Source organism: Alosa pseudoharengus, unplaced genomic scaffold (genome assembly GCF_046254945.1).
Source record: "Alosa pseudoharengus isolate Yale_2024_CS ecotype anadromous, Long Island Sound unplaced genomic scaffold, YU_APseudo_1.1 YU_APseudo_1.1_scf_5, whole genome shotgun sequence".
In the NCBI taxonomy this organism is placed as follows: Eukaryota; Metazoa; Chordata; class Actinopteri; order Clupeiformes; family Clupeidae; genus Alosa; species Alosa pseudoharengus.
In genome coordinates, this window is record NW_027468837.1 from 9,200,410 (window position 1) to 9,215,472 (window position 15,063).

Consider the following 15,063-nt stretch of genomic DNA (forward strand, 5'->3'; position numbering starts at 1 on the left):
ACTTGGGGATGTGTATTGCAAGGGTGCTGATGTTCTATAATAATTAACTGTATCTGCTCTGTCACCAAATATCACTGTTTGATTTGGGAAGTCCTATTTGATCTTGAAGGATCATGTAATGCGGTCTGCCACTGTTGAAGAGCAATTGAATTATATTTTCTAAATTGACTCACTGCAGCAGTATGTCATTCTTTTGAACTTTGTTGTACACTTTTTAGTCTGAAATGTTTTGCATGGTAAAGAAAGCTTATTCTCAGGAACTTGAATTTGCCAGTGCTTTGCCTATGAACACAGCACAATTGTGTGTATTTTTACATGAATCGGTACCATGTATGCAAAGTGTCATGATTCTAGTATTGTCAGTATAATGTGTCTGTCATGATGCCTGATTTTAATTATTTCTATAATTACTTTATCCCACAGATTAAGTGTTTTGTAATCAAGGGGAAAGCATTCCATTCACAAGCAGTCGAATGAGAGTCATATTTGCCCTTGGCAACTGAAGATGATGTTACTATGGAAACAACTTGTGCTGCTATCAATCTTTGGCTGCCTTGCAGGTAAAATATTGTACTGCTGATTTATTTTATTGTAAACCGATGTTGTGCTCCGGTGCTTTGTAGTATTTATGTCTCCAATATCTTGATTCCGAGTTTTATTGGTCCCTTAGATGCACTGTCCTTTGTTCTCTTCAGTGCTATACTGTAGCTGTGCACTAGCTGACATGAAATGAAATGATCCTCCTCCTCCTCTGTGCTGCTGCTGCTGTGTGTGTGTGTGTGTGATGTTTAGGCCAATGGCTGACCTTTGGTGCAGGTTCATGCTATCTGTCCATTGTCAGTTATCTGTCACTCACGTCCATGCCCTGCACAGCGAAGGACATGTGGGCAATTGAAAATCATTTCAGTTCAGACAAAAGGGTTAGCCGCCGGTTACCAGTGACCCAAATCCAATTATTAGACAGGAGACCTTCCTAATTGTTGGGGGTCAGGGCGATCAGTCATTTCTGTGACATGGTGCAGATGCATATTTGGATGCACTTAATGCAATTCACCTGAAGACACTCCCAGTTGGTGCCCTCGAAGGCCAGCAGGGAGAGGCAGAGCGGATGTGATTGCAGGAATAACGTTGAATGCATCTCCTGTCTGCTTTGCTTCTGTTGTAAAGTGGCATGAGAATGAATGGTATTCATGTCTAGCTTTATCTGTAAGAGCTCACCAGCTTTGTGTGCAGTTTGCACAATTTTCACTGTGTTTCTTGTGGTTCAAAGACTCCTCATGGGTAACTTGTTTGGGATAGTCCCATAACTACTTCCAACACCCTACCAAATGAAAAGCAAATAAATTAGTCCATAGCATCGTATCCTAGTGAAAACTGAGCATGTGAGATTAGGTTATCAGAGCCAGGCAGAGTGGTCCTAGTGGATAAATCAAATTCTGGCTGAAAACATTTCTTCATCTTCGTCTTTCTTCAACAAAAAAAAAAAAAAACAGATCAGTGTCCTGTACAGACTTCTGCAATTCACTGGCTTAATGTCTGCTCAAGGATGTCCATGTGTGGCATGGGGGCTAGCTTTGAAACATCTTTAGACCTAGCCAGGTGTCATTCCTTGAACCACTCCACAAAGCTCACCCATTGGCCCAGTAATAAACAAAGTAAACTGAGTATTTCCAAATCACATTTCCGTGTGAAAATGAAAGATGCTGGCGAGCACTGACCATCTACGAGGTCACAACCCCTCTCCAACCCTGTGCTGCACTACTTAGAAACACATGTCATGGAAATGATCTAAAAAGCATCTTTACAGAAGAGAAGAGGACACAGAGGATTCACTGGGCTTTATTCTCCCTACAAGCAGCGTGTCAGATCGGCCTGAGACTACAAGCTCTAGTTGCACATGCATAGTCCTAACTAAGGTCCAAATGACATATTTCGTCCTCAGTGTCTTGCCTCCGTCAGCATGATAATATATACATGTGCTAATACAATACAGGAAATATTAGGGTCGTGGGACATACATTTTCAATATATCTGTATAAATGTAAAGTAATTGTGATCACATACAGTATGTGTAACATGAGGCACAGAAAGACAAGCAGGAAAGTAAAGGATCAAGTATTTTTAAAATGTTTTGTAAAGCACAACAAACCTGGGTTAAAGCTTTCCAGGACAGCGCACTTCATCTCAGTTTGACCTCCTGTGTTAAGTGTGCACATGAGTATTCTGCCATTTTTGGAAATGCATCATGACATATGATGAGATAATGTGAAAAAATATGCATTATAAGGTCTAATATAATTCATTACCATTATAATGTCTCAGTATTTCGTTGCATAAAATTATCCACAAGTATGTATGATACCAATCGAACACCTGCTTCATTTCAAATGCCTTTAAATTTGAGATGTTGGAGTTATTTGGACTGTTTCATCAAAACATTGGACACCATAAGGAAGAATTCTGCTGGAACCTAGTCTACAGTAGATAGGTTGACAGAGTTGATGGTCATCTTCAAAATTAAGAGACCACTGTAAATTTGAATATGACCGTCAACTCATTTGAATGTCACTCAGCAACTTTAAGATGACATCAGAAAAATTTGCAGTGGTTTTCTGATTTTTTCCAAAACTGTATTCAGATCTGTGCAATTATCTTTACTGTACTTGTTGCACTAATAACCAGTAGATTATCTTTACTGTACTTTTTGCACTAATAACCAGTAGATGATATTTACTGTTTTTGCACTAATAACCAATAGATTATCTGTACTGTACTTTACTGCACTAATAACCAGTAGTCAGTCAGTTTATGTTCATGGTTGATTCTGTTTGGTAGCTTGTTTTGTTTTTTTACACGAAGAACACGATCTATAGCCACAACCACAGACACTGTGCTGTGTATGTGACACCGTACTGTCTGGAGCACAAAAGCCATTTCCTTTTGTTTAGATGCCACTGATTATCTGTGCCTCACAAGCTAACGCCCTGTTCGCAGCTCCTGCAGAAGATGTAGCTTTTCGAGGGCCTAGCTGGAAGCTGGAGCCCACTGACCTGATCCTACCCATCAGCTCTCCCGAGCAGGAGGCCACTCTGCAGTGCCAGGCCGATGGGAACCCAACTCCGCAGTACAGGTAAGCCTGCCCAGCTTGGGGCACTGGGAAACCCACAAAGCTGTTGGCCTGCAGTTAATGGTTTTAGTTGATTTGCATTCCCGGTCTCAAGAGGATAAAAATGTAACCCTATAGTGCTGATTGCTATTGATTTTTTTCCTGAAGAAAAAAGTAATTTGTTGTCCCTACTGTAATCTATAGCAGGATTTCAGTAACGTTATTTATTTATTTATTTATTTAGTTAGTTAGTTAGTTAGTTAGTTATCTACCTATCTATTTAATCCAGTGCATCAATTGTCATGTTTCTTGGGGAGAAGAATGTGAGCTATTCAAATGCAAATTGTTCTGCTCTAGTTTATATCAAGTTGATCATTTCTTTTATTAAACTACACAATGCGCTTACTAAACAACGATTTGGGATGAAAGCTAGCAGGGCTGCAGTGCATGCTTGGAAGCAGCATACTCTTGGCCTGATTTATTTCTCTGTTGCATTAAACAGTCGTGGGAGTTCTGGTTATTTTAATGCAGAATTTATAAGGTCATGCCGATTGTAAATTGCTGTCTTAGTGCGTGAAGCAATGTGCAGAGAATGATTTAGAGAGTAAGAGACCTAAATGACTAATTTGTAGTCAAGATTCCAAGATATCCCTGTGGTTATTCCCTGGTGGGTGCATGTCAGAAAATAGCAGTCTGTGCTGCTTTTTTTTTTTTTTGGTAGATTGTGTTTCATAGCTTGGGTCAGCAGCATTTAAAGGTACAGCTAGCAGCCGACAGAGTCGGTAACCTTGTGAGTGACATTCCACTACATGCTTACATTTCTGTTTAATGTGTCTGAGTGTAAAGCATGATTCTGGACAAGTAGGCAGGATCATCACACGTTGCCATGGAAGAGGATCAATGTAAAGATGAGGCAAATCATTACATTAAACACATTTTTTACCGTACATATGAAGGGCTTCTGACTGAAGGCGGAAAGTGGTCACGGTGGGAATATTGCTGTTCGAAAAATTCTTTTAAAGAATATACCCAGAGCAGGCACACTCTCTGAAAAGAGTCGTCTAACAGGATGTCAGAATACTAGTTAATTAAAGTATTAGACCACATCCAAATCCTCTCTGGCAAATATGTACACTGCTTGCATGGGGTGCTAGGTCCTAAATGGCTTTAAGAGTTTTTGTTTGACTGCACTGTCTTACCTTTTATTGGCATTTCTTTTTTGTAAATGACTTCAGCCAAATTGTAATTGCCATGAGTGTTTTTTTAACTGAGTGGTTGACAAATGTAGACATGGCGGGGGGGGGGGGCATTGTGATTTCCCATCATTAACAAACCATTATAAAAACATAATAATATAATAACAAAAAATAGCAGTTAAATGTAGCCCATGGCAATGGAAATGGTTTGCTGTTGCATTTGTCTTTTGATTTCGATTTTTCAGGAGGTGTGCAACTTTATTACAGCTTCTTCTGTGCAAATGAGAGAAAATACCATTTGTTAGACTGAAACTTCTCCTGAAAGGAAATATAAAAGCCAAGTGAAAGGAAATGTCAGCCTTAGAAGAGTCTTGAGCAAATACTGTATTTAGGATTCGGTTGCATTTCAAAAACACAGTTTCTGTCCACCTTCCAGATGGGTAAAATAATCTCTGAGCAATCACTGCAGAGACTAAGGCAAATGTCACCGCAGCACAGCAATTCTCATTTATATTCTGTAATGTATATTGAAAAACATAGCATTAGCGGAACAAATAACAACACACATAAATAAATTAGCTTTGAAATCAAATGTGGCCCAGCAGTATGTTTTTATTCAGTGTAATAGTCAGTCATGGAAGAAAACTCGCACACCATTGTTTGCCGTTGAAAAAATAAATAAAAGAAGTGTTTAATACATCGACCACTGTGCTACCAAGTGAGGTGACAAACGTTTCGGTCCTCAGACCTTCATCAGTGCAAACCATATACAATGACGTGGCGCCTATTTGTAGTCTGCGTCTACTTGGTTGCAGCTCTGTCAATCAACCTGACCCCTAGCTAGGTAGGTTGAAGTGTAGACTCAGAGAAACATGGGAAAAGAAGGCCCTCAGGCTCTTCGTTACAGTAGACCTAGACATAGAAAGTAGTCAAGTTATTGCAAAAAATAAAATGAAAAGAATTTTACATGCAAAATAGAGAAACAAGAAAAACATAAGAAAACAAGATTAACAATGAGCAAGTGAATATTAAACAATAGATGGATATACGGATATATGGTAAGCAGATTAAACATTCTCAGATAAACCAGCTCAAAGGAAACAAGACAAATCAAAGTCGTCATTTAACCCATGTGGATGTAGCGTTTTAAGGTAGTAAATCCAGCGTGCTTCACACTGAAGGAGCATCTGTCCAGTACAGCTCCTCCTACGGGTAGAAGAGACTCTATCTATTCCTAAAAATTTAAGATCTGACATGGAGTGGTTGGCTTCTGTGAAATGACGCGCAACTGGCGATTTAGGGTCCTGCCTGTTAGGCTCAATGAACACCGCAGTGCTATTAACAGGCAGGACCCTAAATCGCCAGTTGCGCGTCATTTCACAGAAGCCAACCACTTCATGTCAGATCTTAAATTTTTAGGAATAGATAGAGTCTCTTCTACCCGTAGGAGGAGCTGTACTGGACAGATGCTCCTTCAGTGTGATTGACAGAGCTGCAACCAAGTAAACGCAGACTACAAATAGGCGCCACGTCATTGTATATGGTTTGCACTGATGAAGGTCTGAGGACCGAAACGTTTGTCACCTCACTTGGTAGCACAGTGGTCGATGGATTAAACACTTCTTTTATTTATTTTTTCAACGGCAAACAATGGTGTGCGAGTTTTCTTCCATGACTGACTACTACGTTGCCTAAAACTAACGCACCCGCACGGCCTTGAGTATTTGGCGCGAGACCCTACCTGTCTAACCTGATTTATTCAGTGTAAAACAGTGTGAAACGGGAAGCTGGATCATGAGCGAAAATTGTCTATCAAGGGAGAGAGAGAGAGAGAGAGGGAAAAAAAGAAGAAGTGACTTTTTCTGTCAGGGGGATGTCAAAGTTTTATCAGTCTGCTATTAAAGCATAAAGGTGTCATGCGGAGCCTGAAGATACCTCAGGCAATTTACCTCTTTTTTTAAAAATGGATCCCGGTGAGAAATCAGAGCATGGCACCAGACCAGCCCTGCCTCCTTCTGAGGCCTTCACAAGGTGCCCGTCTAAAAGCTCTGTTAAAGTAGCTTAGCTTGAAAAGTCTAACTCTACTCAGATCTCCAGCCTCCGGTATAGGAGCTGAGAGGCCAGTAATACAAATGGCAGCTGGCTCCCACCGGGTTTTCACATGTGTGTTGGTGTGTGTGTGTGTGTGTGAGAGTGTGTGTGTGAGAGTGTGTGTGTCTCACACTGCTCCAAGCACTCTGTGTGTTGTGGTCAGTATGTGGGGGTGGTGTGTGGTTCCCTGACGATGTACTCCTGAGAGGAGGCAGCTTTGCTATGTGCCCGTGTGTGGGCACAGGCAGACAACGCACACACACATGCGTACAGCAAGATGATGTGATAAGGAGTTGAAGGCTATGTGTAGACGACGCACACACACACATGCGTACAGCAAGACGATGTGATGGGGAGTTGAAGGCTTATGTGTAGGCTGTGCTGTGATTCTGTGATGTGAAATCTTTGTGGGGTGTAAAGTCCTCTGTGGTGTGTTTGACGTGGAGGAGGTGTGTGTGTGTGTGTGTGTGTGTGTGTGTGTGTGTGTATGTGTGTATGTGTGTGTGTGTGTGTGTGTGTGTATGTGTGTGTGTGTGCATGTGTGTGTGTGTGTGTGGGCTCCATGTGGCGTGGTAATGTTGTCTTTCAAAGTCAAGTAACTTGAATAATGCAAGGCTGTGTTGGTGATTAAGAAGCAGAGTAAAACCGGAAATTTGATGGAGATGGACTAAATCAGAGAAAGTGAGAGATGCTGTGTGTGTGTGTGTGTGTGTGTGTGTGTGTGTGTGTGTGTGTGTGTGAAGATAAAGAGAGAGAAACAGAGAGAGGGTGGGAGTGTGTTAGAGGAGAGAGATGTGATGTTTTAGCTTGTGTAGTTATTAGGGAATTGCGATCCTAATGGGCTGTGAATGCTGATCTCTGAGGAGCTTTGTGTGGTGATTGGCCTGGGGTGGACATTAGTAGACGGGCTGTTATTTATTGAGAGCTTTGTGTGTTGATGTGTTTGTGTGTGTTGATGAGCACCAAAGGGTATGTGTGGAGCCTACTGTATATCATGGTCATTACATGTGCATGGATTGCTTAATGATTAGCACTGAGGCTGTTTATTTGGTTTGGTGTGTAGAGATTGTATTTAGTGTAATGGATTTGAGTGGTAGTAAGACTTTTTCTCGTAGTCGTATGATGGTATGTTTATTTTTCAGTTGTTTTCTTGACAATGGTAAGATTTGGTGTGAAGTGTTGTAGCATAGAGATTATTGAAAAGTTGTTTTGGAATTTGTGCCGGTAATACCATAATCATTTGGAGTGCTTAATGATCAGCTTCATGGAGTGCTTAATAGACTTTATTCTTAAAGCTGCAGTCGGCAAGATTTTTTTTATCATATTCACTGAAACCGACACTATACTCCGACAGAACAACATAAATCAGCTGGTTTTAGAAGAAAAAAAACCTGCGCTTCTACCTCCACCTAGAGCCTGTTATTTGTTTTTCAAAAATCCACCGCTCCCGGTTCTTTTGGTCCAATCAGCGTGAGATCTAACTGTAAATCACAGTTTGTGCACACGTCACTGACAAGCACAAACTCGATGGGAGTTGTAAACGTTCAAAATGTTGCCTCATTTCCTTCAGTCTGCCAGACTTGCCGACTGCAGCTTTAAACCTCATGCCACCTCATGCTCAACACCTTACTTCAGCCCTTCCTCAATGCTCACTTTGCACAAAATGATTAGGTGAACTGGAATATTAATAGTCAGTGATGAATCATGTCTTCTTTTTTTAGTTTTTCACAGGGATTCAGGGAAGTAACAGTTACTATAGATTCTTAAATTCAGTATTCCACAGCAAAGGAGACTGCTGTATTCATTCAGGAAGGACAATGAGGATGAGGTTGTTTTTTTAACAATGCTTTAAGCCTCTGGCAGGATGATATCATGCAGTCCTGCCACACAAGGCCATTGAAGCATCACAGTCTTCAGTTATCACACATGCTGTAACCCCCAAATAGCCTTTTTAGCCAACCAGCCAACCAACCCTGCAACTGTGAATGCCCTGCTGAGTCTGAGCTGTTCTGACCAGAACCGTAACATTAGCGAAGGCCAGGATTACAACCATTATGGCCCAGCCGCTAGAGTCAGTAAGCTAACTATTAGCCGCTGTACTGCTCAAAGGGCACAAAAGAAAGCAGATGAAGGCTGTTTGCAGATCAGTGCTAAAAGCCTTGATGGAGCATTGAAGTGTTCTTCCCTAATTAAAATTGGGATAATGGAGTAGTAAATGTAAGCTATTGCAGGCAGGTGTGATTTATAATTCTAACCAATAAAAAGGTAAAATGATCTCATACATGTGGAAGGCAGATGAGGGGCTATGTCACCAGCCTGTGAGTGAAGAAGGCCTTGCCCTGACATCAGTGAAGGCTGTTGTTAGCCTTCACTAGTCTTCAGAGGCCAAGCGTCTTCATTTGCATGTGAATTGTCAGCTCCATGATGATCTTCTAATTCAATGCAATAGCAGTCTCTCTCTCTAACACCCTCGGTCATTAAACATGGCGCAGGATGCGCGGAAGGCATGCTGTCACTGAAATAATGAATGGCTCCTCCACCTCAAGTCTGTCCTTGGAACCCATGGAAGTGCCCTCAGTATTTAAATGATGTTTACCTTTTTTGCCTCTGCGCGCCACAGTGCACCTTCTTTTGTGCCAGTCTCATTTGACCTTGGCACTGACCTTCATGCAGCATCCCAACCTTCTCTCTCTTCCCGGCCTCTGTTGTGAACCAGATCAGGAAAAAGGGGGACGCGGTGTTGTGCAGGGAATCCTGTTGTAATCCCTGTGAGGCATATCAGGATCGTGGCCAAATGCCGTCCCAGAGGTGCCCTCGTTCAAGGCACTCACAGATCTCGTCTGTTTGAGGAAATGTGAATGTGAGGAGAGGTTGAGAGGGATGTCTGGGTGTGCCGCTGATGATGACTGAGAGGGTTGTGCGGTGTGTGTGTGTGTGTGTGTGTGTGTGTGTGTGTGTGTGTGTGTGTGTGTGTGTGTGTGTGTGTGTGTGTCTGTGCTCTTCTTCAGAGGCCTTGAGTGGTCATCAATATTGATGAATGCTGAATTGCTTATGTATAGTTGCTCAGAGCTCTGCGTTGGATGGTTGCATGAGAGGGATTCGTGAAAAGTATTTGTGTTTATGACTGTTTGTGTGTTGTGTATAGCAAGGTCTTATGTAGTAATCAAAAAAAGGAACGTTATTAAGGTTGTATTTGGTAGTCTATTTGTACATATTTGCATACATTTTTATTGTGTGTACAGTGTATAATGACAGTATTCCAAGGGGCTACTGTTTTTCTATTTCCCATGCCAATTAAAGACAACTGAATTGCATACATGTTTCCAAGTGTATGTGTTGGTATTAGGCCTACATAATGCCAAGCACTGCATTTTGTATTGAGACAGTATAGTCCCTAATTACTGCTGTGTTGGCTGGCTATAGGCTTTAGTACTGGGTCGTAAGCATGAATGCTTTCATGAATGCTGCTTTTGCATCATAGCATATGGCTAGATTCCTATCTGGCCATGTAAATGTGCATGCTCTGTGTAATGGCCAGCATTGATTTGTTGCGACAGCTCACTGTTCAGATTTTATGGCTTATCGTAATGATTAAATGTACACTGCTGTCGTTGGCTGTAGAAGTTGATGCTGTTATTGCTCTCTGTCCCCACTGTATATAGGTGTAAGGGCTGTGGATGCACCACATGAGTGGGTATTGCACACGTGGGCCTCAGTGGCCTACTGGTTAGCGCTTCGGACTTGTAACCGGAGGGTTGCCGGTTCGAACCCTGACCAGTAACTCAATCACCTTCAACTCAACACTTCAAAGACCAAGGAGATGGTGGTGGATTTCCGCAGGTCTAAGCCCACTCTGCTACCAGTCTCCATTGATGGGATCAATGTGGAGGTGGTAAGCACCTACAAGTATCTGGGTCTCCACCTGGACGATAAACTTTACTGGTCAGCCAACACTGACGCACTCTACAAGAAAGGGCAGAGCAGGCTGTACTTCCTGAGGAGGCTGCGGTCCTTAAATGTGTGCAGCAAGCTCCTCAGGATGTTCTACCAGTCTGTTGTTGCCAGCGTCCTTGTCTATGCAGTGGTATGCTGGGGAGGAAGCACAAAGAAGAAGGATGCGCGGCGACTTGACAGGCTGGTAAGGAAAGCTGGCTCTGTAGTGGGAGCTGAACTGGAGTGCATCACTCCAATATCTGACAAAAGGACCCTGAACAAACTGATCAACATCTTGGACAATGAGTGTCATCCACTCCACAGCACTATTGTAAAGCAGAAGAGCCTGATCAGCTGGAGACTTCGCTCACTGCCTTGCACAACAGACAGACTGAGGAAGTCATTTGTCCCCAGGGCCATTGAACTGTTCAATGCTTCACTTAAGGGAAGAGGAGAGATAGACTTCTCTGCATAGTCTGTCTGCCTCTTCACCCCCTCCATGTTTGGATACTGTCTGTCCACTAGCCACTTTTTACCACTGTCTTATTGCCTCACTGTTTGCGAGCTATATTAGCACATATGCATAACCCCTCCCTCAATGCCACAGCCGAATTGTGGCCACACTTATACCTTTCTTAATATATATATATATATATATATATATATATATATATATATAGTTTTTTATATAGTTTTTTATATTACCTTGCCTACCCGCTGATATGTCCATATTTATTTTATGCTGGTCTCTAGACTTTATTCTTTCACTGTTGCACTGTTGGACTTCCTCATTTGCACCATCACCATGACACTCACTCACATAGAGCACCTTACCTTACCTCATTATTACATAGAGAATCACAGGCTCAGTCCCTGCCTCAGTCGTTGCAAGTGCCTCTTGATTAATCACCCACTATGTGGATACTGTTTTTAGAATTGATTTAGATTAAGTGTCATTTAGTATAATTTGTATTTTAGTATATTTATCTTCTACTGTCCTTATTGCTTAGTTGTGTTTTTTTATATTATATACTTTTAATTACTTTTTTCTGCTGTTAGTGAATGTGTGTGTGATGTCTGTATGCTACTGAGACCTTGAATTTCCCCTGGGGATCAATAAAGTATCTATCTATCTATCTATCTATCTATCTATCTATCTATCTATCAGTAGGAACGGCTGAAGTGCCCTTGAGCAAGGCACCTAACCCCTCACTGCTCCCCGAGCGCTGCTGTTGTTGCAGGCAGCTCACTGCGCCGGGATTAGTGTGTTCTTCAACTCACTGTGTGTTCACTATGTGCTCAGTGTGTTTCACTAATTCACTGATTGGGATGAATGCAGAGACCAAATTTCCCTCACGGGATCAAAAGAGTATATATACTACTTATACTTATATAGGTGTGTGGTCATCGCACATGTGGGCCTCAGTGCTGTGTGTGTGTGGTCATCGGCAGGGCAGGGCAGGGCTCCAGGGGACAGCAGGTGAGACGGCCGGATGCATGCTGAGATGTTGCACTGCTGTTCTCCTCTTCGCCCCCGGTCTCCTTTTGATGAAGGGGGGCCTCATGCAAAATTGATGTGCGCCTCAAGGTCGGCCAGGGTTCAGCTGAGTTTGGGCTCTGGCTCCTGATCGACCGCAGGAGACCGGTCAAAAGAGAAACAGCAAGATCCTTGCCAGTGGTCATTGTCTGCTGACCTCTACATGCTGTCAGACACAGTATTTGCAAGGCAAGAAACAGATTTGTTGTGGATAGTTCATTGGCTTGCCGCACAACTCCTAAGCCTCCCGTCCAAAAGTTTTAAGTTATACAAAGAAGCAAACAACTTCCTTTACCAAACTTTTTATATAGCATTTTTCAGAATGCTAAATAATGCTTATATTACTTAATATAAGTCTAGTATACAGTTGTGCAGGGTTCCAAGCCAGTTACTCACATGTAGGAACCAACCCAGTGAAAGAGTTTGAATTGAACATGGTAGTTTAATTCAAAGTTTTCATTAAAAAAAAGAAACTAGGCCTATTAGAGGATAGCCAATTCAGTTGCATCTTGGCAATTACAGAAGTAAAATCAAAATATCCTTACCAGTAAATTTAAGCATTTCAGCCCTATATGTTTAATCTATGTTTAATCAATACATATTTAATCATACTGTGCTCCAACTCATCAGGGTTCCTCCGTGCAGTTTAGCACACAGAGAGCTAGAACATGGTGTAGATGACCAAAGTACTCCAAAATGAATAAAATATTCAACAGCAGCAGCATTAAATAAACAAACACCATCAGAGGGTTTTTTGGCCTCATTAGATCTTGGGAGCAACAAGTGTCAGAGGGCCCCTCCAACCAAAACACAGGGAATGCTGCTCTCATAAATACATCATTGGAGTGAGCTGAGCAGTGTGTGTGTGTGTGTGTGTGTGTGTGTGTGTGTGTGTGTGTGTGTGTGTGTGTGTGTGTGTTTTAAGTCTCCAGTTTTTTTGCCACTTGGTTATCAGCAGGCCTAGCTTGGAATATTTTAGTAAAATGTTGTCGGTGCTGTCACAAGGCAGGTGATGATTCTAATGATATGATGATGAGGCACGATGGCAGGGGGTCTTGTTGTGATCGGTTTGAGGATGTTAGCTGTTCTGTAATGATGCTGGGGGTTTTGCTGTGTTAGGTTTGAGGATGTTAGCTGTTCTGTAATGATGCTGGGGGTTTTGCTGTGTTAGGTTTGAGGATGTTAGCTGTTCTGTAATGATGCTGGGGGATTTGCTGTGTTAGGTTTGAGGATGTTAGCTGTTCTGTAATGATGCTGGGGGATTTGCTGTGTTAGGTTTGAGGATGTTAGCTGTTCTGTAATGATGCTGGGGGATTTGCTGTGTTAGGTTTGAGGATGTTAGCTGTTCTGTAATGATGCTGGGGGTTTTGCTGTGTTAGGTTTGAGGATGTTAGCTGTTCTGTAATGATGTAATTTTTGCCTTCTGTAATGATGCTGGGACTGATGGTCCTTACACGTTGCTGTTTGGTCTGATTACTCTCTCTACCTGGGCTGGCTCCCGACACCTCTTTGTCTCGTTTCAGCAGCACAAGGTGTTGCACACACAAACACAAGTGAATGCATAACCTAACCTGGGCAGGGACAGTTATTGTAGCAATACACAGAAAATATGTGAAATCCCTTGTGCTATTGGTTGGGGCTTTCAACATGGACAACAAAGCCTAATTACTAATTCACGATGCAGGATTCAATAGCAACACACAATTGGCTTGCGCCAGAGGCTCTACTTGAGATCAGTAATTTCACTTATAGAGTGCCAAAACATTACACGTACGCAGAGAAAAGACACGAAAACTTCACTGCGCTTCCTGCAGCCAATCAACAATATAGACCACAACAAGATGCAGGATACCAACACATACAGTCAGGTGACAGAGAGAGCTACTGCGGGCTCTCTTGGAATCGGACACAAAAAGGTGCTAGGTGTGTATGGATTGACCTGAGTATGGAGGGCTTGAGTGGCGGAATATAGATACGATCTGGAGGCTGTGAGGACCAGAGGCACAAAAAACACTAAATGAAGAAATTCAAGCAGGGAGGACTGCTGTGCTATCATTAAGATAATATCATCACGGTGTTAATGTTGCATTGTTCCTCTCAGAGCCTTTGTTTATTAGCTGAAGCTAGTGTCTTGGGAAGACAATGCTGCTCATTCAGAAAGGTTGGCATTTTATAATTGTTAGTAGTCGTGCCATGTAATGTCAAACACTGATGAGTTTTTATTCAACATTAATTAGCTGAGACATTAGTCTATGACCCACTGTAGTGCTTGCCATTTCCAGGGGGCACATTGTTGGAAACCACTGGTAGCATCTCGAGCCTGACAATGATTGGCGTGGGCATAAGACTGTGCCAGGTTTCAAGCTGGTTTTCAAGGTTTTTAAGGACGATTTCTCTCTCTCTCTCTCACACACACACACACACACACACACCCCCCCACACACAGCATGCATGTATGGTGACACATGCATGTATGGTGACTGATTTGTACATGACACAAATATTTGAATTTGGCATTGAAATATTTGTCTCGAAATGGAGAAATAGTCAGAGCATTGTAGCCCAAGCGCCTTAGAGTCAGCCTCCGTGCCCCCGTGAAGAATCTGGAGCCCTGCGATGTTATGCGATCTCCCGTCTGCGGCGCAGGGAGTGAGGCGCCGCGGTGGCAGCGACGGCAGCTGGTGAGTGTCCCTGGCAGGCTGCGCGGGGCTTACGGGGCGAAGCAATGGCGGTGGTGGTGGTGGCTGCAGCAGCCAAAGTGTTTGACAGTGCAGCGCTTCAGACAGTATGGAGCGGAGCCACACACACCATCAGCTCAGCCTGCTCGCTGTCTTCCACTGTTAAGCTCCGTAATGCGGCACAGCTACCCTCATCAGCCTCCCCCCTACCCGGCCCGTCTGTCACCCCCCTCCCCCACACACACACACGCACACACACCCCAGTGGCAATGGGGTGGGGGGTGGGTGGGTGAGTGGTGGTGGGTGGAGGAAGAGGGAAGAGAGAGAGAGAGAGCCCATGATATTTTCATTATATTGCCAGTGGAATATTGCCACTACGTTGCAGGCTTTCTCATTGTGTTTATTCACTTGATTTATTCTTCTGTCTGGCCACCTTGGCCTCAAAGGAGAAATTCTCCTTTTTCAAAGTGATTGACCCGAGACTGACCAGTACGGCTACAAACAGACATGAGTTATGCACTT

The 15,063-nt window shown here is 42.9% G+C and overlaps 1 protein-coding gene across 1 annotated transcript in view; it reads left to right on the forward strand.

Moving 5' to 3' along the window:
• Positions 1-505: 505 nt before the first annotated feature.
• The window catches only part of cntn3b (contactin 3b), a 50,850-nt gene continuing 36,292 nt past the window's right edge, over positions 506-15,063 (forward strand). Inside the window, exons 1-2 of the mRNA XM_076268640.1 lie at positions 506-560; positions 2,995-3,130. Of these exons, the coding sequence (XP_076124755.1) occupies positions 506-560; positions 2,995-3,130 (191 nt within the window). The remainder of the gene's footprint in view (positions 561-2,994; positions 3,131-15,063) is intronic.